Here is a 27,293-nt window from a genome sequence, read left to right on the forward strand (position 1 = left end):
GCGGGGAGATTTGAATTTGAAGCGAATAGACGAACAAGCCACAGGAAGTGGTCGAGGAGTTCTAGAGACATTTGGTTTTGCGGAGCTGGTCGTCGACATGTCCTTTTCTAAGGCGCCCCTGAAACGATTCAATGACCCTTCTGGTGCGTACGGGGAAAGGAACTGGGGGACGGGAGATGCTCTCAACGTCCCTTGCCCCTTCTTGGTTCCCTTTATCAGAGGCGAATAGGTGGCGATTTTTAGGACTGGGATGGTGCTCATATAACTGATTGATTTTACTGAAATACCTGCTAAGCGTTTACTACGTGTCAAGCACTATACAGGATTATAAGGATATAACTGAGTGAAGCAAAATCCGTGCCCCTTACAGCTTACATCCAATTGGAGAACGCAGCCAATAAATAGGGCTGTGGAGAAACGAAAGCAGAAAGCAGAGGGGAGGGAATTGGAATGAGGAAGCGTTTGTAGCTATTTGTTGGTCAAGTCTGAAGGCCTCACTGATGAAGAATATTTTACTATTGCTTTTTTTCTGAACTTGTGGATTTCTCTTGGATATTCCACTCAGGTATAAAAGAAGGGAGATTGGTAAAGGAGGTTTACGGGGGTAAAATTATGCAGTAACGTTTAATCGAAAACACTACAGAGGAAGTCATGGAAGCTAATTTTTTTAATGGGAGCTAATTTTGACAGTACCCCCGCCCCCGGCACCATAGAAGTCTTTACATCAATTATTTGTTCTATTTTAATTCCCTTAAAGTCCCCGAAAGGTGATCCTATTCATTATTTTATTGATAAAAAAGATGGAGACTTATATTTGTTCAGTGTTACACAAGCAAGCTGTCAGAACCGGGACGTGAAACCCTGCCTCCGTGAACCCACCCTGTGCTCTTAACCACTGCAGTGCATAAGCACAATAACCAGGAAGCTCTGGATGTAGTTGGTAAGGCACTCATTTAGTGTACGCTAACTGCATGCAGGGACTGCGCGGAAATCTTCTCTACTAGATTTGATTTTTTCTTTCCAACAACCAGGTTAGACAGGTACTGATGTCCTAATTTTACAGTTGAGGAAACTAAGGGGTTTTGTAACTGTACTGATTAGCCTGTAAGTGATAGAGTTTAACATCAAAGCTCATGATTTATCCATTGTGATGTACACTTTTTTATTTTTAATTTTTTTTTGGAGGGGAGGTAATTGGATTTATTTACTAATTTTTTTTTAATGGAGGCACTTGGGATTGAACCCAGGACCTTGTGTTTGCTAAGCAGGCACTGTACCACTGAGCTATACTCCCACCTCAATGTACACCTTTTAACAGTCACTCATTACACCTTTCATTTCTATCAGCCAACATGCAAATGGAAATGAGTGTTATTCTACTCACAAAGAAAAGCCAAGGGAGCAAATGGACCAACACAAGCTTATTTTTTAATTAAAAGACTTAAGGACCATATTATTTCCCAGATATTCAAAGAAACTATTCTAAGTTCTGTCAAAAATGTGTCTTTTAAGGAGTGTTTTTGGTTTTTTGTTTGTTTGTTTGTTTGTTTGTTTTTTGCTTTATAGTAGATTAAACTGGTTTTGCCAATTACACAAAATTTCAGACTCACAGTTTCAGAGTAATAACAGTTAACATTTATTCGATGATTAGTGGTCAGTCACTGTAGTGATTTCTCATATCACTCCAGTAATCCTAACAACCATACTATGAGGTAGATACTATTTTTTATTCTTTATGAATGAAAAATCAGTCTCAAATAAAAATAACTTTCCAGGGGTCTTAAAGCTAGGATGGAAAAGGAGAAGGTATAATGTTATTCACCATCTTCTCCCTATAACTACAAAATACCTGGCACATAGTATTATCTATTGATTGATAGACAAAGCTGGATTTGTACCCTGATTTAGCTGATTACTGTACACAACTCTTCCCATTCCCACGTCCCCAGTGACATTTCTGTTTTCTTTGCCATACTGTCAAACTCAACCCTGAGCTAAATATTGAGGATACAGTCCCTAACTTCAAGCTGTTTTGTCTAAGATGGGAGGTGGATAAATACTTAACTAGAAGCCACTACAAAACTGCAAGAAGTTCTGTGATAGGAACAATAATTGGAGGCTGCTATGGAATGGACATTTCTAATTTGATTTGAGGACTTGGAGAAAACGGAGAGGCGACATATGGGCCAATATCTGAAGGATAAGTGAGAGTTAGCCAGGCAAAATGGAAGGTGGGCTGTCCATTCTAGGTGGAAGGGATAGAAAAATAAAGAGGTCTGGAAGTTCAAAGCATTTATTTAATATAATGCATAAAATGTTTTGTTTGCATACTGGTATTGACTGCCTCTGTTAGCAACTGATCAACAATGATCGGAAGCTAACAGAGGTCTTAAAAAAATAGATATAAGTTGTTCCAGCTTGTGACATCTCCCAAGTCATATCTCTGTTGTACATTTAAGTGTTAGTAAGGGAAAGACTTAGGGCATGAAAATGGCATGTGCCACAGTCTCACAAAGATTGCTAGGTCTATAGGCTAGATTTCAGCCTCGTTCTTAAATCTAAATCCCCATTAACTGTCATGTCTGACTCTAATCTTTAAGGAAGAGTTTTTGTTAAGTATGGTTTTCTTTGTCTCAACGTGCATGGTGCTGCTTAGTCGCTGGCCATCGTCATATCTTTTGCTGGCCCTATTGCCTTTGGAGAGTGTGGACTTAATGATGAACTAGAATACTAGAATTCAGCATCATTTTATTTTCTGGCTGTTCTGCCAAGTCTAGAGCAGCACTTCTCACATTTTTCACAAAGAAGCATCCCAAAGAGCAGGGAGCATAGAATAGTCGTTGGTTCTGCATTCCCTCTCTACAACTTCCCCACAAAAGTATAGCTAATGGTGGCAGTTTTCTTTGAAGTCCACTGCTTGCTTTAAACTCTAACATGGTCTTCATTGCCTCCCCCATCCCTATCCCAGATGAGTAAATTAGATGCTCTAAGATGTGCCACCCTTAACCTGATTGTAGGGAAACCCCTGCAACCCCACTGTTCACCCCAGAGTGTAAACAGTTTGTGAGGAGAGAGAAATCTGAGCTAGCCAAGACTAATGCTTTTTACTAAGTATGCCTTTGACTTAGATACCCCAGTGAATTCTACACTTCATTTTGAGACTTTCTTTCCTGGCTGGAAAATCTACTATCTACTCCTCATTGACCACATTTAGATCTGAAAGCTCCCAGGTTTGGAATCTGTCAGCACGTATAAATGATCATTGTTCCAGACAGAGGAATGGAAACTTAAGTCCATCCTTGATGTTCAGAATTGATGGAAGCAGTGACTTTAATCATCCCAATACTGTCTTTGTTGTTTTGCTTAGCTGCCTGCGTTCCTTTGACCCAATTGAAATAAAGGTCATTTAGGAAGATAATGAGATTGTTCTTCACAGAGAGGCCTACTTTTATGTTATCAAATAGGTGCTATTTTTACATTTGAAAACAAAAGAAGCAGTTTGATAAGGGCATTTTTACATTTATATTACTTCACTATGACATGTTTTTAACTTAAGATGATAAGTCACATGAGATGGAATATTAATATTTTATGTTTCCTCTAGGTTGTGCACCATCTCCAGGTGCTTACGATGTTAAAACTTCAGAAGTATTGAAAGGACCCGTATCCTTTCAGAAATCACAAAGATTTAAAAAACAAAAAGGTAATGGATCCTAAAATAAAGTAATGGTTATATGATCTCATAAATTTTAAAGTTATAAGTAACAGTATTTCAACTTTAAGTTGCATATTATTTCTAAAAATGTGAAGCTACAACTATATTTAAATTGTCTTATTTGATGGAATTACAAAAGTACCAACTACAGAATAATGTTTTCATCATTACGTTGTTGTATAGCCAGTAAAATTAAGCAAGACATTCACATAGGCATTTAGTTTTCCTTTCAGTAATTACATTAACCCTCTGTCGGAGAATATTAGAGAGAACATTAGGAAAATCAGAAAAGTGTTAGATGTGTAAAAAATATTGTGCAACTAATTACTTGCAAAGGTACAGTCAAGAGAAGAATGACCTTATATTGCTTCACTAATAGTTGCTATAAGAAATTTGGGGATTGTGTTTTATCCGTAAGCACCAACCATGATCTGTACAATTCATTTTATAGCAGAATCTCAACAAAATCTTACTGTTGACAAAGATACTGCCTTGCCTGTTTCAGCAAGAAAAGTTAAGACTTCAGGATTAAAGGTAAGGAGCTCTTATGTTCTAGATGGTCTATCAACTCTATCATGAAAACATTTCTTAAAGGTATTGTATTTGGCTAAACTGGATTAAGTGTATAAATTAAAGTTATCAGAAAATCTGTAAATTAGTGAAACATATTATCACTGGGGCTCTAGCAAGCTTTACATTTCTACCTACACCATTACTAAATATACTGAGTTTAAATGCGTCCTAAGGACGCATGATCTCCACTTCTCAGTCATTTCTATAGCTAGATAAATTTTTTACATGTATATTTTTTTTCTACAGCTAGATAAATTTTATAAGAAGTAGTAAGCTTTTAAAAATTATACAATGCTTTGATTTGTTAATTATCTTTTGAGTTGTTCTGGTTTTGTTTATTTGTTTGTGGGGAAGGGTAAATATTGGTTAAAAAAAAAAGGAAAACGCATTCTAATGCCTAAAAGAGGTTTGCCAAGGAGTGGTGAGAGATTAAATTCTTAATTACTTTGTGTTATGGCTTCTTAAAGAGCCTACTATTACTGTGTCCATTAGTTCATAAAGCAAGTTGTACTTTCCTAAGGAAATGCATAAATTGATTTTTTAATGTGAAAAAGATTCAGAGTTCAGAAACCAAAGCTATAAGTTAAGCTTATTCTTGTTCATTCATTTGGCAGTTATCCAAGTCTTGTGTTCTGTAATAAAGAGCTGTGTTGCCCAGTGTGGAAGGGATTAGCTAAATGTGGCTCTTGGCCACTTGAAAGTGAAGAATTGAATTTTTAATATTACTTAATTTTAATTAATGTGCATGTAAAAACTGATACTCAATTCTGTTGTTGGAAAACTTAAATGTTTTGGAACAACTTGGGTATGTGATCTACTTTTTCATCTTTATGTTTTATGAAATCTAAATAGAGACAGATATGTTTAATAAAAATTGAGCATCTGATTTGAGATGTTCTATTGTTGTAAAATACACAACAAATTTTGAAAAACTAATACAAAAAATATAAAATATCTTGGTAATAAACTTATACAACTTACATGTTGAAATAACAATTTTTGTATTTTGGTTAAAGCAAAATATATTATTAGAATTTTTACTTATTAAATGTAGCTACTAGAAAATTTGAAAATATGTACATGGCTTATATTGTATTTTTACTGGGCAGCACTGATTTTCTTCTTGGAAATTCATGTAAATTTCTTTACTTGAATCTATTGGAGAAACAGTTCTCAAATTTTGAATTAATTATTAGAATTCACAATTAAAAAACCAAATCACATACAAGTTTGTGTTAAACCCCAAAATAATAGGCCTTCCTTGATAGAAAATGTCATCAGGTAGGAAATTAATGAACATGAGACTGGTGTGGCCTGACCCCAATTTAGAAACTTATTTTTCTTTCAAGACATTTATGCCCTTTTTTCCATTTTTAGATGGAGAAGATCGATAGGATAGATTTTCTGGCTTTGGCCATTATCTCAGAAAGGCTGTTGGATATAAAAAGTTGCGATATGAAAATTATGTCTTATTAGAATAAAGGCAATAAATAGATTAGAATCAGAGCTTGTATTATTTCTGTTTTTCTTTATTTCTTTGTATTCATATTTTTTTTTCCTCTTTGGAATCTAAGTTTAAGCTGATTTTCCTTTGTAAGATTTTTTTTTTTCTGAGATAGTGTAGAGTCAGTGAAATGTTTAAAATAGAAATTAATCATTTGGAACACTTAATCTTTTCTGTTAACTAGAAAAAAATCAAATTTGGCTATGATATCTGTGGCACTCAAATTTGATTATCACTGTCCTTTGATTTTTTTAAATAGAAAGAATCTCAAAAGAATGATAAAGATTTGAAGATGTTGGAAAAGGAGGTAAGCAATCTTTCAACTTAATGAAAAGTAAATGTGCTAGATAATGGAGAGTTACATAAAGTTAAGAGACAGGGATTCTGTTACAGTTTTAGCTAGAGAATTGCTAGATAGGCAGGAAATCCTAGCAGGTTAGTTGAACTGTGATGGAGTTGTGCTAACCAAATGCATCTTCTGCGCTGTAGGTGTATGCCTTCCTCAAGGATAAAATGGCCTAGAACTGTACTGTCCAATATGGTAGCCACTCACCACACGTGACTATTTAAATTAAATAAAATTAAAAAGTCAGTTCTTCAGTTCCACTAGTCACATTTCAAGTGCTCAACAGGCACTTGTCATGGGTGGCTACCATACGGGGCAGTGCATTTCCACCATGGCGGAAATCTCTATTGCACAAAACTGACCTGAAGAACCCACTTACCTCCCTTAACCAGGGCTAGGCTAGTCATCGCCAGCTTTGCTTTTCTGGCCGTCTTTTTTCTGTGTTTCCACTGCTAACCAACTCTTTTTCTGGTAGACATATCCTTTTGACATATTAAGACTTTTATTTATATTATTTTCTTGGTCATGTAGGCATGTGAGTTTACTAACAGTTAAAGATTGTCTTAGGACCAAGAATATGTCAAGATAACTTTGCAAATCTCTGCCCTGGTTGCTTTGATATTTTTTATACTTATTTTCATAATGTTGGCCATCATTTTATTGGTACATGCCTATGCTGTAGCGGTCAATACTTAGAGCTATAGTGAGTCCCCATGAGACAGCTGGTGAGTGAGTGGCAGTGCCAGGATCCTTTAGAATAGACATTTTTGACAGCTACAGCTCTATTTTATTTAAGCCCCCACAGTATTTGTTGTTTGTTTAATTTGAATTAATTATCAATATTTAAAAGTAAAATTTCACGCAAAACAAAATCAGATTTCTGACTTCTGCTGTAAATTTAGAAGATCTGACAGCATAGTTTTCACATTCCCCTCCAGGGCAACAATCTGCTAGGATTGTGCAGGATTGCCTTCTTTAGACCCCACATTTGCTCAATCAGTCCTTACCTGGCTCTGTTTACTTATTTATATTATTTTCTTGGTCATGTAGGCATGTGAGTTTACTAACTTTTTTAGAGCTTAAGCTTCTTTAACCGCAAAAACTGTAATGTAGATAATCTCAGTCATTTTTTTTTCTACTTTATAATACTATACTATAAACATTGCTTATAAACCAATAATGTATACAGAATCTTATGGTAGGGAATCTTAAAGCTCGGTCAGTCCCTAGTTCACAGCCTTGTATATAGGTGGTGCTTGAGACATTTTTAGTTAAGCAATATTGGCTTAGAATACTGAGATTAGTATGAATACAAAGCCAGTAAAAGTAGAAAATACTTCTCATGTGACTTAATATATCTGTACTTCCTTAATATTTTTATACCTAGCAAATAGTCTATTTTGGTAAATGTTTCATGTGTACTAGAAAAGAATGTCTATGTACTTGTTGGTTATAATGGTCTATGTATGTCAACTAGTTCAAGTTGTTTAATAGTTTCTTCAAATCTTTATCTGTACTGATATTTTTGTCTGCTTATTCTATTAGTTACTGAGAAAGGTGTGTTTTCAGCTCTGTGGATTAGTCTATTTCTGTTTCTAATTCTGTCAATTTTTGCTTTGTATATTTTGAAGTTATATTACTTTGTTGTACACAACCAATGTAAGATTGTCTTTCTCTTGAAATAACTTTTTAACCATAAAATTATTTATTACTATTGGTATTTTTTGCCTTAAAGTCTACTTTGCATGATATTAACATAGCCATACCAGCCTTATTTTGTTTAATATTTACATGGTAAATCTCTTCCTTTTCATTTATTTATTTTTTTATTGAAGTATGGTTGACTTGCAATGGTGTGTTAATTTCTAATGTACAGCATAGTGATTCATTTATACATATATATTCCATTTACTCATATATGTATATAGAGAGCACAAGCAACTATATTAAATACCTTGTAATTGCCTATAATGAAAAAGTATATGAAAAGGAATATACATGGTAAATCTTTTCTGACCTCTTTATTGTCACAATCAGAAGTTTTTCTAGAACTTTAATGTTTTGATTATCAGTTGCATCTAGTTAACATTGGAAACAATCAGTGAATCATTCATTTTTCACATTGTTTCTGTCCAGGTTCGTGTTCTTGTGCAGGAACGTGGTACTCAGGACAAGCGAATCCAGGATCTGGAAGCTGAGTTGGAGAAGATGGAAGCAAAGCTAAATGCTGCTGTCAGGGAAAAAACATCTCTTTCTGCAAGTAATGCTTCACTGGAAAAACAGCTTATTGAATTAACAAAGACTAATGAGCTCCTAAAATCTAAGGTATTTGAACCTCATGATAATGCTTGCAATTGAATTAAATGATAAACACATTTTTTCTCATATGGTTGTTTGGGAATTTTAGGCCTAACTTAGTTTTTTTCCTTCATTTAATGTACTTTAAACATTAAGCTGCTTCCAATAGAAATTATTATTGTATCTTTTTTATTATGGTGCCTTGCACATAAGAGGTTGTAAACAAACAAGTTTACTTTTTGTTTTAATGTCTGACATTTTCTCACCCTCCTTCAAAGTCACCCCCAATCAGTGAGGCCATTAATAAAATAGGGGAATTTACATCTAGGAGTCACTTTAAAGATCCTTCTCTGAAACAAAAAACTTAATAGCAGGCTTCCATCTCAAATTCTTTTGGGAATGAAGTGAGAAATGAATATATTTGTGGACTAAATGTGTTCAATAGATAAATTATGTTTATCAATATTAATATACTAATGATCTGAAACGACTTAACATGGTCATCCTACTTTTTACAGAAGTAGAAGGAAGCTGTAAATCACTGTTCAGTTTAATAAGAGTCATTTATTCAGAGTCTGTAACGTGCTGGGATCTTTGATTACAAAGAGGGTGAGGATGTATAAGAATTAAGCATGGGGAAAGGAGTAGATTCCTGGGCCTCACCTGGGAAGATTCTGACTTATTAGGCCTGGGAAGGACCCTATAGTCTGCATATTTCAAAGTAGACCAGGCAATGCAGATGCATTTTATTAAGCAAACACATCTAACAAAATCCTCTCCGAAAAGCTTGTTTTAAAGTGTTACGGTGGACTTGCCAACATATAGCGATACATGACCGCTGAAGCTAATCTCAAAAGTAAACCAGAAAGTCAGATGAAGGAAAAGGAGGGACAAGGGCATAGTAGTATAAAACCCATAATACTCATGTTGATTAAAGGCTGTTTTCTCTGCCAGAGTATGTTGTAGGCAAATAATAATCCCAATAATAGAATGGTCAACATTTCAGTGATTTTTTTTTCAATAGGACTTAGTAGAAAATATTTCTAAATGTTGTATGTTTTTGTTGTTCTTAGTTTTCTGAAGATAGTAACCAGAAGAATATGAGAATTCTAAGCCTTGAGTTGATGAAACTTAGAAACAAAAGAGAAGCGAAGATGAGGGTGAGTGATACCTTCAGTAAGTTTGCTGTGTCTGGATCTGGGGGTCTGAACAATTTCTCATTTCCTAAAACAGGTATTTCTATTGTGTAGAGTATGCTGGCAAAACAGGAAGGCATGGAGATGAAGCTGCAGGTCACCCAGAAGAATCTCGAAGAATCTCAGGGGAAAATAGCACAACTTGAGGGGAAACTGTGAGTGACTACAATGAAAGAGAAGTCACTTCGTTTAACCAGTTCTCGATTTACCTTCCTTGGCTAGTTCTTGTCCACCTTTAACCTTCCCTCCCTGCTTATCTCATTACCTGCCTCTACTTGCCCTATCTCTTTTCCCAAGTGACAGGTGAGCCTTAATCGTTCCCAAATATTTTATGCTGGAAAGATGTATGATGTATTACTTTTGTACATCCTCTATATCAGTGATGAGACAAGGCTTATAGTCTTTCTAATAGCATGATCTCGGGAAGCGGTAGTCAGACCAAAACTAAGAAGCACCGGTATGGGAAGCAATGATTAATGCACAGTCCTAGCCTCATTTTTATTACTCACTTTATTTCTCAGCTGTAACTTGCATACAGTAAACTGCACAGATCACAAGTATTCAGTTTAGTGACTTTTGACAATTGGATACACCTGTATAACCACCACCCAAAGAAGACAGAACAGTGCCAACCCTCACAGCTCCTTCATGCCCCTCCCTGCTCCCCTGCTCCTCCCCATGGTTGCCCGCGCCCCCTCCCTGCAGCCACTTCCTGCCTTCCATCATCACAAATTCATTTGGCCTGTTTTGGGTCATTTATCACAGCCTGCATGCGTGTATGTATACATGTGGTTTCTTTTGATTAATGTAATTTTTTGAGATTCACCTGTACTGTTGTGTATATTGTAGTTTGTTCCGTTAACTTCTGAGCAGCATTCCGTTATATGAATATGCCTCCATTTGTTCCTAATTCTCCTACTGATCAATATTTGGTATTGATCAATATCTGGGTCTCCAGTTTCTGACTGTTATTAATAATACTGCTCTGTATGCCTTTTCATAGACATGTTTTTCTCTCTCTCAAGTAAAATATCTGGGAGTGGAACTTCTGGGTCCTAGGGTAGCGTAGGTATAATGTTTTTTCAAAAACTCAAAGAGGTTGTGCCATTTTACACTCCCACCGAGCAATGTGTGATAGGTCTAGTTGTTCCACATCCTCACCAACATATGATTTTGTCAGTCTGTTTGATTGAAGCCTTTCTAGTGTATGTGAAGCAGTATCTCGTTTGTGATTTTAATTTGTTGCTATTAATAGCAAGCATCTTTTTACATTCTTATTGACCATTCATATATATCCTTTTGTAAGGTATCTATTTAGTCTCTTGCCCATTTCTCAAATTGAGGTGTTTGGAGGAGGTAAACACATAAGTAATTGAGTATCAGGCAGCCTGGAACAAAGGCTTTACAGCACACAAAATGCCATTTTGTATGTATTGTATGGGAAACTATAGAAAAGATTATTTCTGTAACACTTGAAGTGTTGTAGGTAGTAGCTCTTATCAACACAGCACTTTTGTCAGAATAGATTTCGAAACCTTTCTCATTCAAAAAAAACAACAACTTAAGTCTCCTATTGGTATCTATTAAATTGTCGGCTACATCAATTAGTGGTTAAGAGTTTGGCCTCTGGTGTCAGCCAGCCCGAGACATGAGTACCTGGTACAGATCCCATGCTTACTGCATCACATATGATTATTATGTGTGCATTTCTTTTCAGTGTTTCAATAGAGAAAGAGAAGACTGACGAAAAATCTGAAACAGAAAAACTCTTAGAATACATCGAAGAAATAAGGTAATACAAAGAGCAGTTTTAAATTGGACCTTATTTTACTGAAGTGTGATGAATGTATCATTTCATCTCTTTTCAGTTAATGTTCCCTGTACTTATGTACACGTGCTCTTCAGCATAATTTGTTTTAATGCAGCTGTGCATCAGATCAAGTGGAAAAATACAAACTAGATATTGCCCAGTTAGAAGAAAATTTGAAAGAGAAGAATCATCAAGTTTTAAGCCTCAAGCAGTCTCTTGAGGAAAACGTCGCTCTGTTGTCTGAACAAGTAGAGGACCTGAATGCTAAATGCCAACTGCTTGAAAAAGAAAAAGGTACCCTACTGTTTATAGTACCACTTTCATTAGATAAGTACTACCTACAGTATTTTTTTTAAGGTACTGCTATGTGAAAACAACTTTTTAAAATAATTTTATAACAGTAAAAATTTTGTTCTGTGTATGAGAATTTTTGTCTTTTACAATGTTTGTTCTCTGTTTATTTCAGTATGTACCTGGTCTTGACTGAAATATATGCAGTTCTGCAGTTCTTGACCTCCCCACTGGGTGGCCATTTAAAATTGGCAGATACACAGAACTAGATTTGGGGGTTTTCTTATATAACATATATACTATTTTGTATATACAAATGATACAAACTTCACAGTTATTTTTTTCCCCCTTTGGAAACACCTGATCTCTGGAACGTGCTAAAGCAGTGTAGTAGAATATCATGGGAATCTGGGTTTCTCAAAGTCATTATTAGTATCTAATTACAGCATTGTTAATGTTTTCCCTTTTCTAGAAGACCTCATCAATAGGGACAGAGAACGGGACGAAAATCTAAATGCTGAAATACGAAACTTAAAAGAGAGATCTAGTCTTGAAAAACAAGAACATGAAGAGCTACAACAAAAAGTACTGCAAATAGATTCACTTCTACAACAAGAGAAGGTAGTTTCCTACAGTATAAAAGGGAAACCTAGTCCTTCTTTTATGTCATACATTTCCCTGTGTATCAGAAGACCTTTAAATTGTATGTATTCTTTGCTCCAACAATTCTGTTTTTAGAATCTTATCCTGAGGAACTAATCATGACTATGCTGCATATTTAACTGATAACCACAGGGTTATTGCTAATGTGAAAAAAATTCAAGAACCAGCTGAAGCAAAATAAGGACATTGTTTAAAAAAAATTTTTTAGCACATTCTTGTGTTAGATTACTACATAGGCATTTACATTTCTGTAGTAAAAGAGTCTTAATTAGACAAGAAACAACATTAAGACTTTTCTAAAATCCAGATTACGCAAAGAATATTTTACATATCAATGAGGAAAAGGATAGTTCACTAAAAAAAAATGGGCATAGGATGGAAATAGACAGGTCTTAGAAGGAGGCATTCAGACAGCCTGTAAATATGAAAAGAAATAGTGCCTTAGTAGTGATCAAGATTGGCACAAGTTAAAACATTTGATAATATGACATACTGGTGAGTGTTGGGCAAGCAGGCATTCATGTGCACTGATGTGAAATATTATATTATTGGACAACCTACAACAAGGGAATCTGATTTAAAAAGATCTCATCAACTATTTTTATTATATTTTAAATGACCTTTGCATACACAGTATATATCACCTATAGTTTTTTAAGTATATAAATATATAGAAAAAGATCATAAGGCATATAATACCAAACTAGTGGTTATCTCTAGAATGAGAAAACTAAGACTAGAATGGGGAGTAGTCAAAGGCAATTTTCACTTTATTTGTAATGCTAGAATTTTTTTCACAATGGTGATTTACTTGTATTTATTTATTAGCATTTACTCATATAACTTTAAAGTATTTTTATACAACATTGAAATCATAGCACTCTTTTTACAGAATATCATTTGAGACAAATATATGGTAAAAGCCAGTTGTAGAGTATGATTTTAGTTTTCTAAGAAGTGTTTCATAGGAAAAAAGACTGAAATAACATTTACCACAACGTTAACTATGACAAAATGGGTGTCTCTCTCTATTTTTCAAATTTCCTTGAGGCTCTTAGATTTAATGTCCATATTTTATTATCTGTACTTTTTTTGTCCAAAAAAAACCTCACAAGTTATTAAGTTTAACTTACTTATTTATTAAATTATCAAAACCTTTCAAATTATTTTGATGATTTTCAATTTGGATGCAGGAATTATCTTCTGGTCTTCAGCAGAAGCTATGTTCTTTTCAAGAGGAAATGATTAAAGAGAGGAGTCTCTTTGAGGAAGAGTTAAAGCAAGCCCTGGAGGAGCTAGATAAATTACAGCAAAAGGAGGAAAAGGCTGAAACTCTGGTCAAGCAGTTGGAAGAGGAAGCAGAATCTAGAGCTGAAAAACTCAAACTCCTAGAAGAAAAGCTGAAAGGGTTTGTATTAATAGGACCTCAATGTTTATATATGAGCTCAGGTGTTAAAAAGTGTTTTCTAGTACATTCTCTCAGGATTCTCAGACCAATCGTGTGAGTGGTCAGGTTATCTTTCACAAGTGAGGAAGTATTTTACAAGCAAGGAGTACACACAGAGAGGTTGTGCCTGCAAACAAGTATGACAGCCAAAGTCAGAAGCCATGTCCTTTCTTTATTTAAAGCCCAAAGTGAGTTTTAATAAACAACCAAGATTTGGGGTTCCTATACTACTCTTAAATTTTCTAAAAATTATTGGACATTAGCATTACAATAATAGCAGATTTAGAAAAATACCCCCAAAAACTATGATTCCCACCCTTTAATAAGAAACATTTCCATCTTTTGTCCAAGTGCATATCAGTTTACACAATGTAAATTATACTTTTAATTACCTTTTTGAGGGAGCACAAACACATCAGAAGCAACATGCAAATCAAGCAAATAGGAAACAACAACCAACACTGGTAAACATTCAAAAATAAAGTTATCACTGAAAGTAGAAAGCCTAAGATCTCATGTTTGTTTTTATTCTAATTCCTGCATTTGGGGAACAGTACTGAAGTGTAATTGAGGGAATTGTTCTAAACTGCAACCAGTCACAGGGAACAGGTGCTTTAAGAAACTTGAGTAAATGATGTCAGCTTCAGAAAGAAAGATGCTATAATCATGTATTCTAACTCAAAGAACTCAGTCCAGAGGTCAGGAGACAAAGATTTTATTACTAGATCTGTTAACTAGTTACGTGAATCTGAGCAAGACAACCTTAATTTCTTTAATTTTTTATTTCACTAGATATAAAGAATTATAAAATGATTTCTAAGGTCCTTTCCAGCCTGGAAATTTCAGAGAAAAAAATTAGAAGTTGACAGTGATTCCTCTAGGGGTCAGGAAAGAGAATATTTTTATTATAAACCTTTTTAGTACTATTTGATTGCTTTTAACTGTGAGGTACATTTTTAAATCCTATGCTCATTATGGCATGAATCTGACCAACTATCTTGTCTTGGTCTCCTACTTAGTCTGTCAGTGAATAAAGCTTCGTATTTATCATGTTAATTCTGTATGTTCTTTAAAAGATCTTTTATAAGCTCACATGCCTATTGAAAAATTTCTATCACCATTGTGGTAATGTAAAATATTAATATTTTTTAAATCTCTGAAATTTATAGAATATATTTCTAAAGATGACTTAAAAGCTATCCTGTCTTTGCAAAATAGCCCATTAAATAAGTTGTTGAATCTTTGAATAATTAATAATTTATTATGTGGGTTATTGATATAATCAAAATAAATCTATATAGTGCAAAAGAACTTTTTTTAATTTTTAAATTTTTATTTATTTTTAATTTTTTTCAAAAGAACCATTTTTAAAATGAAGTGTCCTTAACTGTACTTAGTGTTTCTTAGATGTTTAATTGCAGATAATTAAATTTTATTTAATCCAAGTTCTTTTTAACTGGTAATCCTTCACATTCTTTAGTCTTAGCTGCTGTCAAGATTCTGTTTTAGAGTCTTTAAGCTACTTCAAAAAAATGTTTAAATTACGTACATAAATTCATATGCTATGAAAAGATAAATAAATTAGGATGAAAACAAAGGTAAAATTAGAGCAGGAAAGATGAAGCTGTATGTAAATAGACATGCTATTATGTAGGTCATCAATTTAGGTCTCAGCTGTCCAGTAGCTGATAGAAACAGGAAGATACAGGATATATATGACTCACTGTCAAAGGTACATACTAGTCTCTTTCTTAGGGTAGTGATTTGCAGTTAGCATTTTATCTTTTAACTGTTCCTTTTGCTTAGGAAAGAAGCTGAGCTGGAGGAAAGTGGTGCTGCTCACTCTCAGGCCATCCTGCTTTTGCAGGAAAGGTATAACGGTACAGTGCAGAACCTGGAAGATGTTACTGCTCGATTTGAAAGGTATTTTTTATGTGGAGCCGGCACCCCGAAACATATATGAACAAGGGAGGGGGTGTTTACCTAGGGCAGTCTGTCAACAAAACAATCACATGAATGAACGGTTGCTATTACTTTAAATTCCATAGTGACCAACCGTAAATGGGCATATACTGTTAACCTGGTAGTGTGTATAGTAATTTCCTTTTCCCACTGTCCACTTCAAATTTCTCGCAGTCTCATACCTTTGGCACTTACCTGTCGTACTCCTGATGTCATCATTTCCATTATGAGGAATTCAAAGGCTTTTGTTTTCTCTTCATCGAACCTGTAAACACACCTGCGTTTGTGCTTATCCTGTCTTCCTCCCACTTATTACAGATGAAGCATCTCGTTCCTTCAGTGACCTCATTCCATCATTTATCCCTTGTCATAATTTTCAGCCTTTCTCCTAGAATTTCTCCTGTCAATATTAAGACATGTTAATGTACCTTCATCTTTAAAATACATTTTTAAAAACCTCCATTTACCCCCCCACCTCCTTCTGCAGCTATCCGTAACACCTCTTACTCCCAAAAAACACGCTTCTCACCCCAAAATTCTACTCTTCATAGCCCATCTTCCTAAGAAAAGATTATATACTGTATCTACTTCCTCACTTCCTATCCCATCTACTTGTTATTTTCCTTTAAAAAAAATTTATTTTGGTGGGAGAGTATAAATTGCAAACATAATACAACAAATACCTGTGCCTCTCACAATCTCACACCAAGAGTGTATTAACGTTAACATTTTTATTTGTATTTACTTTAGATCATTTCGGGGGGGGCTCTTCTTTTATCTGTTTGAGTACGTTCAATAAATAGAAAAGATACATAACACATACATAAATTATAAAGCATAAAGGTAAAATTGCCATGCATTATCTCATAAAATGCCATCTTTAGGCCAAAGATTTTCAACCATGTGGTATCTATATGAATTCCTCTACTAACCCATCTTCACGCCTTCCCCCAACAGGTAACACCATCTCAAAGCCTACATTAATTAATTTCCTTGCTGTTTTCCTGTATGTAATTTTGTCACATGTATATCCATACAAATAATATATTGTATAACATTGCTTTTTCCTGAACTTCACCAAAAAATGTCATCGTAGTGTATGCCATAATGTGGGACTTCCCCTTTCACTCTACATTATGTGTGTTTCTAGGATTGAATCACGTTGTTGCCTGAGGCTATAGTTTGTTCATGATCGCTGCTATAGGATATTTTATCAATCTTGCACTATTTATCCATGCTCACTTTGGGCTCCTGGGTTGTTTCCCATTTCTTTCATTTTATTAATACTACTCTTTAATTATTCTTGTAGTCTTCTGGTATACACTTGTGAGCATTACTCTGAAGTCTGACTTATGTGAATCTTCAACTTTAAAATTTCATGCCAAATCACTTTACATAGCAAGAGTGAAAATCTACACTCCCACTGTTGATGTGTGAGTTTCCATTGATCTCTCTCCTCTCCAAAGTGTGTTAGCCTTCATAAATTTTGCCTGTGTACTAAGTGTAAAATAGCTTCTTCTTGTGGACAATTCATCTTTCCTTTTCTGTAAAAGGCTCATATATGACTTTTGTTCATTTCTCTATGGGATTGCCTTTTCCTTATTGATTTGTAGAGTTTTTATCAGTAATATGGGTTGCAAATGTCTACTCCCAAAGTGTGACTTGTCTTTTCATTTTCTTTCTGGTTTCTTCTGATGAAAGAATTTCTTGATTTTATTGTAGTTAAGTTTATAGGTTTTTACATGGACACTTTACATCTAAGAATTTCTTCCTATCCCAAGAGCATAAAGATATTCACCTGTGTTTTTTCTACAAGTTTCAAAGTTTCACTTTTAACTTTTTCATCTAGAACTGATTTCTGAGTATCCAGTGATAAAGGGGTGAAATTTATTTTTGTTTTTCCATATGGATAACCAATTGCCTAGTACCTATTTATTGCATAGTACCTTCTTTCCCCAGTGATCTGTTCCTATATGTGATATATTATGACACACATACCATATATATATACACATACATTTAATGTATGTGAATTTATTTTAATTGTAATTTTTGTATGTCAGCATAAATATGAATTATTTAAGTTAATATAAATATATATATATAACTTTTAGTGCTGTTATCAACCCTGTAAAATGGATTTTCCTTCTTGCTACTTTGAAAAATAGTGCCTTAGGAAGTTTTTAGCTGTTCTTTGATGTTACTTGCCATCAGTATGCTAAGAGTGTTAAAATTTATTCGTTCAAACCAAACCTCTCCCTTCAGCTCCCTACCCATGTATCCGGCTGCCTGCTTGCCATCTCCAGGTATCTGTCTCACTATTGTCTAATACAACTGGTCAAAACAACTCTTGATCTTTTTTCTCTCTCTTTCTACCTCTAGTCTCTCATTCTGTTTTATTTCAGCCAGTGACATCTCCATCTTCCAAGCGTCTCTTTCTGTAAATCTTAGAGTCATCTTGATCATTTTCTCTTCCTTTTCCCCAACATCCAATCTATTTCTTGAATCTTTCAATTCTGTCTCCAAAAGTGATCTCACATCTTACTGCTGCCAACTCCTTGGTCCAAGCCTCCTTCACCACTCACCTGGGCTGATGAATAATTGTCTTCTAGTTATTCCTCCAGTTTTATATTCCAGGCCCTTCCCCAGTCAGTTCTCCACGTATCTCTAGAATAATCTACACACTTACTAAAGTCTCTCCTTTACCCCTCGGGTAAATCCCTTGTGCCCCACTGGTGATGCCTGGCCTCATGCCTCTTGCTTCTGCTCCTGCCTCTCCTTTTCATTAGACTGCAGTCCCAACTCTTAATGGACTGGGTTGCACCTGCCTCTGAGCACATACATGTCTTTTCCCTCTGAAATACTTTCCCCAACTGGCTAGCTAAATCCTCCTTATCCATCATGTCTCAGCTCAACTATAAATTACTCAGAAAGGCTTTTTCTGAATCACTAACCAAAATGTAGGTTCTCCTGTTCTATCAGGAGGTGCTCTGTAGTTTTCCTTCATAACACTCATCCAAATTTAATTTTATATATATATATATGTATGTATGTGTGTGTGTGTGTGTTTTTGTTTTTTGTTTTTTGTTTTTTTGCAAAGACCTGAAGAGGTATTTTTTCCTATCTTACCCACAAGACCGTAAACTCTGTGACAGTAGGTAGGGGGATTGTGTGGTCTTTTTTGTTTGTTTTGGAGTAATTTTCATGTTTTTAGTTGATTTTTGTTCAACTCTTTGTATAGTTTCTGCACACAGTAGGCACTTGACTCCTTTTTCTTTAAATGAACAGCATATGCCATATAAGCTCAAGTAAGTACTGACTTCAAAACACTGAGTTCTTATCAGTGCAAATGCGTAATTAGATTATAAGATTTTGTTTGTTTTACCTGAAAGTATAAAACATATAAACTAATCAGATATATATTTGTCATGCATACAGTAGTTAGAAAAAAAAACCTTTAATTTTTTTTCTCTTTTATAAGCTATAAAGCATTAACAGCAAGTGAGATAGAAGATCTTAAGCTGGAGAACTTAGCACTTCAGGAAAAAGTAGCCAAAGCCGAGAAAAGTGCAGAAGATGTTCAACATCAGATATTGGCAACTGAGAACGCAAATCAAGAATATGCAAGGTACGCAGCAGAGATAAAACCTGCCCACACTTGTGGCCTTAGAACCACTAACACAGCTTAGTGTTGTTGAAAGCCAGCTACTAAGTCATGCAGGAAATTGTAGTCCAGTGCCTTGCTTTGAGTGATCTTCAACTGCAAATTAAGAATTTACACAGGGGGGAAAAAAGTGAAAAACTTTTTGAAAGTAAAATTCTTGAGAGTTCCTTGAGCTTAAAAAAAAAAATGTAGTTAAAATGGCTGTAAATTGTTTAGTAGACTCTTCTTTCTCAAACCCAAGGGTGCTTCTAGAGCTGCAGACCAAATCAGCACTTAAAGAAGCAGAAGTTAAAGAAATCACAATTTCTTCTCTTAAAAAAATAACTGATTTGCAGAACCAACTCAAGCAGCAAGGTGAAGACTTTAAGAAACAGCTAGAAGAGGAAGAAGCAAGGTAACCTAGGTTTAGAACCTAAATGCCAAGTACCTCAGTTATTTTTTTCTAATATACTGTGTTTTTTTGCTTTGTTTTGTTTTGGTGGGGGAGGTAATTAGGTTTATTTACTTATTATTATTTTTTATTTAACAGAGGTACTGGGTACCAAACCCATGACCTTATGCATGCTAAGTATGCACTCTACCACTGAGCTATACCCTCCCCTCTAATATACTATGTTTTAAATTTAATTTTCTCTTACAGAAATACTGGAAAAGAAAACTCATTGGCAGAATTAACTGAGGAAATGAATAAATGGCGTCACCTCTATGAAGAACTATATAATAAAACAAAACCTTTTCAGGTTTGTCAACTAGGCCTAAACTTATTTGCATTTAAGAATTCATTTTAAATAAATAAATAAATAAATAAATAAATAAATAAATAAATAGATAGATAGAATTCATTTTTTCCCCATCATAATCACGACATTGACTTGGTTTTTCTGAAAGATCATTTTGCTCTGCATTTCCAGTGCCAATTTAACTTCCTATTCAAGAAGATGGTTTATAAAGTTTATTAAATTATTATGCATATATTTTTTAATGTAGCCTCTATGGGCTTAAAAAATACCTTATGGAGGCCGGGGATATAGCTCAATGGTAGAGCACATGCTTAGCATGTGTGAGGTTCTAGGTTCAATCCCCAGTACCTCCATTAAAAAGAAAAAAGAAGAAGAAAATACATTATAATAAGATTCTTAAAGTTAGTAGCTTAGAAGGCTCTCCAGATACAAACTTTTAGTAACTAATCTGTGTAAATTTTTGATACTTACTTTGTTGTGGTCTTTCTCAGTGTTTCTCTAACACATTAACCTTAAAGGGATAAATGCTGATGTTGGTACTTAAATAAAATATGAAGACAGAATTGATTATATTGTGGTGATGTGGCTAATACAGATTATGCTGACTAGCAGGCCTTTTTTCCTTGTTTCTTTCTCTCTGTTTTCATGATTTTTGGAATGAAAAACACTTTTTTTTAAAAGGAATCTGAGAATTTGTGGACAGCCCTGGGAATAATTTAGCATGATCTGTTTTTGTGTTTTGTTGTTTTTTGTTTTTTGGGGTTTTTTTTGCTTTCACTTTAGTTTTCTTTATAGTTTTTAATGAGTCTAGTAAGATTTAACAGTTTGAAGTTTTAACTTTATAAAAAAAATGTATTTTTCAGCTACAACTGGATGCATTTGAAGCAGAGAAACAGGCTTTGTTGAATGAACATGGTGAAGCTCAGGAACAGCTAAATAAACTAAGAGATTCATATGCTAAATTATTAGGTCATCAGAATCTAAAGCAGAAAATCAAGCATGTTGTGAAATTGAAAGATGACAACAGCCAACTCAAATCGGTTTGTAAAATGACACTTAGTTCTATTGATACTGGGGTGGGGTAGTTTTTATCCTAACTATAACATTTAAGTAAAATGAAAGACTTTGGTCTCAGAAAAAACTAACAGTTTATAGAGGAAAATCCAACTGAGAATTATGGATGTGTTTTAGAGTGTTGACCAAATGGGTTTTAGTGTTCTCGGGTTTCCCAACTACCTCATTAGTATATTGAAAATTACCAGTGTAATTGGAAGCATTCATAAAGCTTTACACATAATTTTTATTTGCATAATAGCAAAGTCTTTAATATAAATAAACATAAAGATAATCAGTGTTCAAATATAGGCATTTTAAGTTTTTTTTTACCAGCTTTATTGAGATTTAATTCACATACCATATATACAATTCATGCATTTAAAGTGTAGAACTCCATGATTTTTAATATATTCACAGATAGGTGTCACCATCACTGTAGTCAATTTGAGAACTTCTTTATCACCTAAACATGAAACTCCTAACGTTTTAGCTGTCATCTTCCTTTTGCCTCATCTATGTTTCCCACCACTTTTTCTTTCTATAAATTTTCCTATTCGGGACATTTATTACTTGTGGAATCAAATAATATGTAGTCTTTTGTAACTGTCTTTTGACTAGCGTGTTTTCAAGATTCATCCAAATTGTAGCATGTAGTGGTACTTCGTTCCTTTTTATGGCCTAGTAATATTTTATTTTGTGGATATGTCACATTTTATTTATCCATTTGTCATCTGATGGACATTTGGGTTGTTTCTACCTTCTAACTATTATGAATAACGCTACTATAAACATTCATGCAAAGTTTTTATGTGAACATGTGTTTGTTTCTCCTGGGTTATTCCTAGGAGTGAAATTGCTGGGTCTATGGCAACTTTATGTTTACCATATGTTGTATTGTTGGAACTGTTGGTTTTCCAAAGCAGCTTTATCATTTTACATTCTGCCAGCAGTGTATGAGGATTCCGATTTCTTCACATCCTCACCGACACTTACTATCCAACTTGTTGATTCTAACCATCCTAGTGGATGTGAAGTGATTCCTAATTGTGGTTTTGACTTGCATTTCCCTGATAACTAATGGTGTTGAGCATCTTTTCATGTGCTTTTTGACAATTCGTACTTCTTCCTGGGAGAAATGTCTATTCAGATCCTTTGTGCATTTTTTAAATGGATTATTTGTCTTTTTAATGAACTGTGAGAGTTCTTTATATATTCTGTATATAGTCCCTTTACAGAGGTTTTATTTGAAAATATTTTCTTCCATTCTTCACAGTGTCTTTTTACTTTCTTCATCATGCTCTTTGAAGCACGAAATTTTGATGAAGTCCAGTGTGGGTTTTTTTTCCCTTTGTTGCTTATTCCTTGGCATCTAACAATCTTTTGCTAAATCCAAGGTCATAAAGATTTACTCATATGTTTTCTTCTAAGAGTTTTATAGATTTGGCTCTTACATTTAGGTCATTTATCTACTATGAGTTAATCTTTATCTACAGTGTGAGGTAAGGGTCCAACTTCGTTCTTTAGCATGTGGATGTTCGGTTGTCCCCACAGCACTTGTTGAAGAGACTATTCTTCCCCCAATGAATGGTCTTGTCACCCTTGTTGGAAATCAGTTGACCATATATGTTTATTTCTAGACTCTCAAATATATTCCATTGATCTATACTTCTGTCCTTCTACCACCACCTTGTCTTGATTACTGTTGGTTTGTAAATCTTGAAACCAGGAAGCTTGAGTAGTCCTACTTCATTCTCTTTTTCCAGGATTCTTTGGCTATTCTGAATCCCATGCAATTCCTTATGAATTCTAAACTCAGCTTTTTGGTTGACAAAGAAGTCAGCTTCTTGATTCTGATGGGAATTGTATTGAATCTGTAGATCAGTTTGGGGCATATTGCCATCTTAACTATATTAAGTCTTTCAATCTATTAAAATTTTTTTGATTATTTAGATCTTTAATTTCTTCCAACAATATTTTGTGGTTTTCAGAATATAAAGTTTTGCACCATTTTTGTTAAATTTATTCCGAAGTATTTTATTCTTTTTTGATGCTATTATAAGTGCAGTTTTTTTCTTAATTTCATTTTTGGATGGTTCATTACAAGTGTATAGAAATACAACTGATTTTTGTATATTGATCTTGTATCCTACAATCTTGCCAAACTTGTGTAGTAGTTGTAATACTTTTTTAGTGGTTTCCTTAGGATTTTCCGCATAGAATATCTTATCATCTGCAAAAAGAGATAGTTTTATTTCTTTTCTAATCTGAATGCCTTTTATTCCTTTTTCTTGCCTACATTCCCTGGATAGAACCTCCAGTACAATGTTGAATAGAAGTGATCCTTTTTCATTCCTAATCGAGACGAGAAGCACTCAGATTTTCACCATGAACTATGATATTAGCTGTGCCTTTGTCACAGATCCTATTCCTCAAGTTGAGGAAGTTCCCTTCTTTTACTAGTTTTTTGAGGTTTTTATCATGAAAGCTGTTAAATTTTGCCAAATGCCTTTTCTGTTTTTATTAAGGTGATCATGTGATTTTTTAAAAATTCTATTGGTATGATTAATTGGTTGATTCATTAATTGATTTTGGGATGTTAAATCACCCTGCTTTCCTGAGATAAATCTCACTTAGCCATAGTGTATACTTCTTTTACATATTGCTGGATTTGCTTTGCTACTATTTTCAGAGGACTTTTTTCATCCATATTCCTAACAGATACTAGTCTTCAGTTTTCATGTAATATCTTTGGTTTTGATATCAATGTAATGCTGACCTCATAAAATGAGTTGGAATGCATTTCATCCTTCCTGTTTTTTGGAACAGTTTGTGAATAATTGGTATTAATTCCTCACTGAATGTGTAGTAAAATTCAGTGGTGAAGTCATCTGGACCTGGGCTTTTCTTTGTAGGTGGCTTTTGATCATTAATTCAGTCTCTTCACTTGTAATAGATCTATTCAGATTGACTGCTTCTTCTTGAGACAGTTTCAGTAGTTTGTGTCTTTCTAGGAATTTGTCCATTTCATTTAAGTTATCCAACTTGTTCGTTTATTGTTGTTTATAGTATTCCTTTATAATCTTTTTTATTTTGGTAAGGTCAGTAGTAATGTCCCATCTTTCACCAACATGATCTTTAATAATTATTTATTGACTGTATTTTTTCTTACATAGGAGGTGTCAAAACTCCGCGCTCAGCTTGCTAAAAGAAAGCAAAGTGAAGCAAAACTTCAAGACGAATTGAATAAAGTTCTGGGTATCAAACGCTTTGATCCTTCAAAGGCTTTTCTTCATGAAAGTAAAGAAAATTTTGTTCTCAAAACCCCATTAAAAGAAGGTAAGAAATGAATAAATGTATAGAAGTATCTTCTTGTTTTGGGTTTACTTTCACAGCATTGAACAGTTTCTGATACAAAAGAAATTCTTACTGAGATTTTTGTGTAAATGCCTTTCCTTTCCGTATTCTATACTCTATTCTGTTTGTCCAGATCCCATCTGTCCTTCAAGCCCAACTCATTCCATCTTCCTTGAAACCTTGTCTGACTTTTTTGCTCTTACCCACCCCCTACCAGAATTATTTCCTCTGTCATACCTTTAGCATGTTTAACCTAAATGTTCAGTTTGTAGTTTTGAAGAAGTAGATTTTCTCTCCTTCTCGACTGCAAATCTCTATATCTTTGATAATAAATTGAAATTGGCTGAAATAGTGAATGAAGAAATATAAATAAAATTGTACTACAGAATGCAAGCCATTGCTTCATCTGCCTCAGAGAAGATAGAAGGTGCTTGCCTTTGGTTCATGATGACTGATAAATCGGTTTTAATTTAGAAAACTAACACTACTATTTAATACTCCTTCTAGGCAATGCAAACTGCTCCTGAGCTCTTAATGGAATTTCAAGAATCATGAAAGTAAAAACATCTGAAAAATCTGTTGAAGATTATTTCATTTTTATTTTTATTGTTGCTGCTTTTTAGTTATTATAATGTTTGTAATGAATATTTTTAAGCTTTATATTTAATATTAACTTCCTATCCTTACATGTGTGAAAGGACGTTCAATGTTTTTACCACTCTGCTGGCATTTTATTTTCTATTGTCCATATTTCTTCCTTGATGCTTACCCTTATCACCTCATTCTAAACCTTCTGACAGGCTTTCCAGCTTTCCAACTCATCCCATCAAATCCACTTTCTTTTAAAAATCACTCGTATTATTATTTCTCTATTCTGAAATCTTAGATGGTTTCAAGATTATAATCTCAAGGTTTTTTAGTTCAATACTGGAGGCCCTTTCTAACCTGAACCTCTTAATCTAGTCTAAAACACCCTGGCTTGTTCTTGCCTCTACTTTGATTCTCCTCATAATGTTCATTCTGTCCTACCCATCATCCATTTACCCAATTCAAGTAAGAAATAAAGGTAAGCTTAATTCTATAGTAATATCTTTATCTCTTACCAGAGTCACTGACTTGGTCAATAATTTGCAGATTCCTAGACTCCATCCCAGCCTTCCTAAATTAAAATCTGAGGTTTAGTCTGAAAATCTGCATTTTTAACAAACCCTGCAATTAATTCTTAGAAACTCTGCTCATAACCTCTTTAGAGAATTTGTCTTATACTGCTTGGCATCTGCCTGATTAATGGGTGTTTGATTAATATTTATGTAATGTGAAATAAAATTACACATTAAGTCACTGACCCAAGTATTCAACTTGTATTATATGAAGTTAATTACATTAATTCTTCTATTTAAGGTGTATTTATTTTCTCTGCCCTACCCTCTCTACCTCATCTCCAGAATCACTAATGGTAGTATACAGCTTAGGAAGTGGTAATTCTCCATCTAAAATATTTACACAGGTGGTATGATATTATAAGCTACCTTTTTTGTATGTTTCCCCATTGATGGACCAACAGAGACTATTACAATCAGAATTGCTTTTCATAATGAAAGTATTTCATTAGATCTGAATGCATAATTAAGTTCAGAGAAAAGTTAGAAATTAGAAAAAAAATTATCTAACAAAATCAAATAGTTCAAGACTTCAGCTTTTAGCCAAGATGGAGTAACAAGAGACCAGATCTATTAGTCCTCCCCCTACACACACACACACACCCCTAAAACTATCAAAAAATGACAAAATATACAAAACAATGATTTTAAAGATGCTGGCCGGAAGGTAACAAAAGATAACGATCCCTGAGATATCAAGAAAATCAAGGTAACCCCTGCAGTTGCTCCCTGTTAACAGCCGTGACAGCTGTGTCTTTGAATGTGTCACGTTAACGTCATCTCTGGTAAATAGGACTCACCTACTGGGGTACTGGGAGAATTTAATTTGAAATGTGCATGAATAAGGGGGAAAAAAAAAAAAGGCCGTGAGAGAATTTTCAAACTATAACGCAGGCAAGGAAAACCCAGGCAGAACCCACCCAATCATCTGAGTTGAAAAGACAGAACTGAGATCTGGATTGATCAGGGAGGCTAGCGTTTACAGGACAGAGTACTAGAAAGGAGAAAATTGCACAGAGAGTTCTGGAGATCTGCAAAGATTCCCCAAGTATTCACCTGAATGCTGACTGGTCATGCATATGAGGAAACTACCTGAAGCCTGGGGAAGAACCACCCCTAGAAATTAAAAGTAACAGTGCTCGAAGCTCACATAGGCTAGGAATGCTGCCCGTTCCCACCAGCTGGACTGGAAAGGCTCATGATTTACAGGGCATCATGTAGGATATACAGGAGGACTCAGTACTGAGGGGTAATTAGTCCTAAAGTGAGCACTGCTCTGGCCCCACCTAACAAATCTTGAAAGAAATTGGAAAGGATCAGACTCTCTAAGAAACTTAGTTGTTACATCCCAGAACAAAGCTCAGGAAAGTATATAGGCTTATAAAAATGTCAAGTACCCAAAAAAAGTAAATTTGACAGTTTCTAACATCCAGTCCAAAGATTACCAGATATGCTGAGAGGCAGGAAACACCACCCATAATTCAGAGAATGATCAATCAACCCAGAACTGACAC

General features: G+C 34.5%; 1 protein-coding gene across 2 annotated transcripts; it reads left to right on the plus strand.

The window, feature by feature from the left end:
• The first annotated feature begins 34 nt into the window (after positions 1-34).
• Positions 35-25,924, plus strand: HMMR (hyaluronan mediated motility receptor). 2 transcript variants are annotated; one of them, XM_031437744.2, is made up of 18 exons: positions 35-143; positions 3,605-3,703; positions 4,167-4,249; positions 6,052-6,099; positions 8,275-8,463; positions 9,510-9,596; positions 9,687-9,787; positions 11,350-11,424; positions 11,558-11,736; positions 12,206-12,354; positions 13,590-13,804; positions 15,650-15,766; positions 19,287-19,433; positions 19,711-19,863; positions 20,110-20,209; positions 21,073-21,249; positions 24,439-24,601; positions 25,127-25,924. In XM_031437744.2, the coding sequence occupies exons 1-18, from the start codon at positions 98-100 to the stop codon at positions 25,144-25,146; spliced, it is 2,148 nt and encodes a 715-aa protein (XP_031293604.1). In that variant the 5' UTR covers positions 35-97; the 3' UTR covers positions 25,147-25,924. The 2 variants fall into 2 exon arrangements, with proteins under 2 accessions (XP_031293604.1, XP_031293605.1); XM_031437745.2 differs by having other exon boundaries at positions 4,170-4,249.
• The last annotated feature ends 1,369 nt before the right edge of the window (positions 25,925-27,293 follow it).

This window comes from Camelus dromedarius, chromosome 27 (assembly GCF_036321535.1).
Source record: "Camelus dromedarius isolate mCamDro1 chromosome 27, mCamDro1.pat, whole genome shotgun sequence".
In the NCBI taxonomy this organism is placed as follows: Eukaryota; Metazoa; Chordata; class Mammalia; order Artiodactyla; family Camelidae; genus Camelus; species Camelus dromedarius.

Coding starts and splice junctions, on each gene's coding strand:
- HMMR (XM_031437744.2), top strand. CDS start 98: ATGTCCTTTTCTAAGGCGCCCCTGAAACGATTCAATGACCCTTCTG. Junction 4,250..6,051: donor TTAAGACTTCAGGATTAAAG/GTAAGGAGCTCT, acceptor TTTTTTAAATAG/AAAGAATCTCAAAAGAATGA. Junction 13,805..15,649: donor CTAGAAGAAAAGCTGAAAGG/GTTTGTATTAAT, acceptor CCTTTTGCTTAG/GAAAGAAGCTGAGCTGGAGG.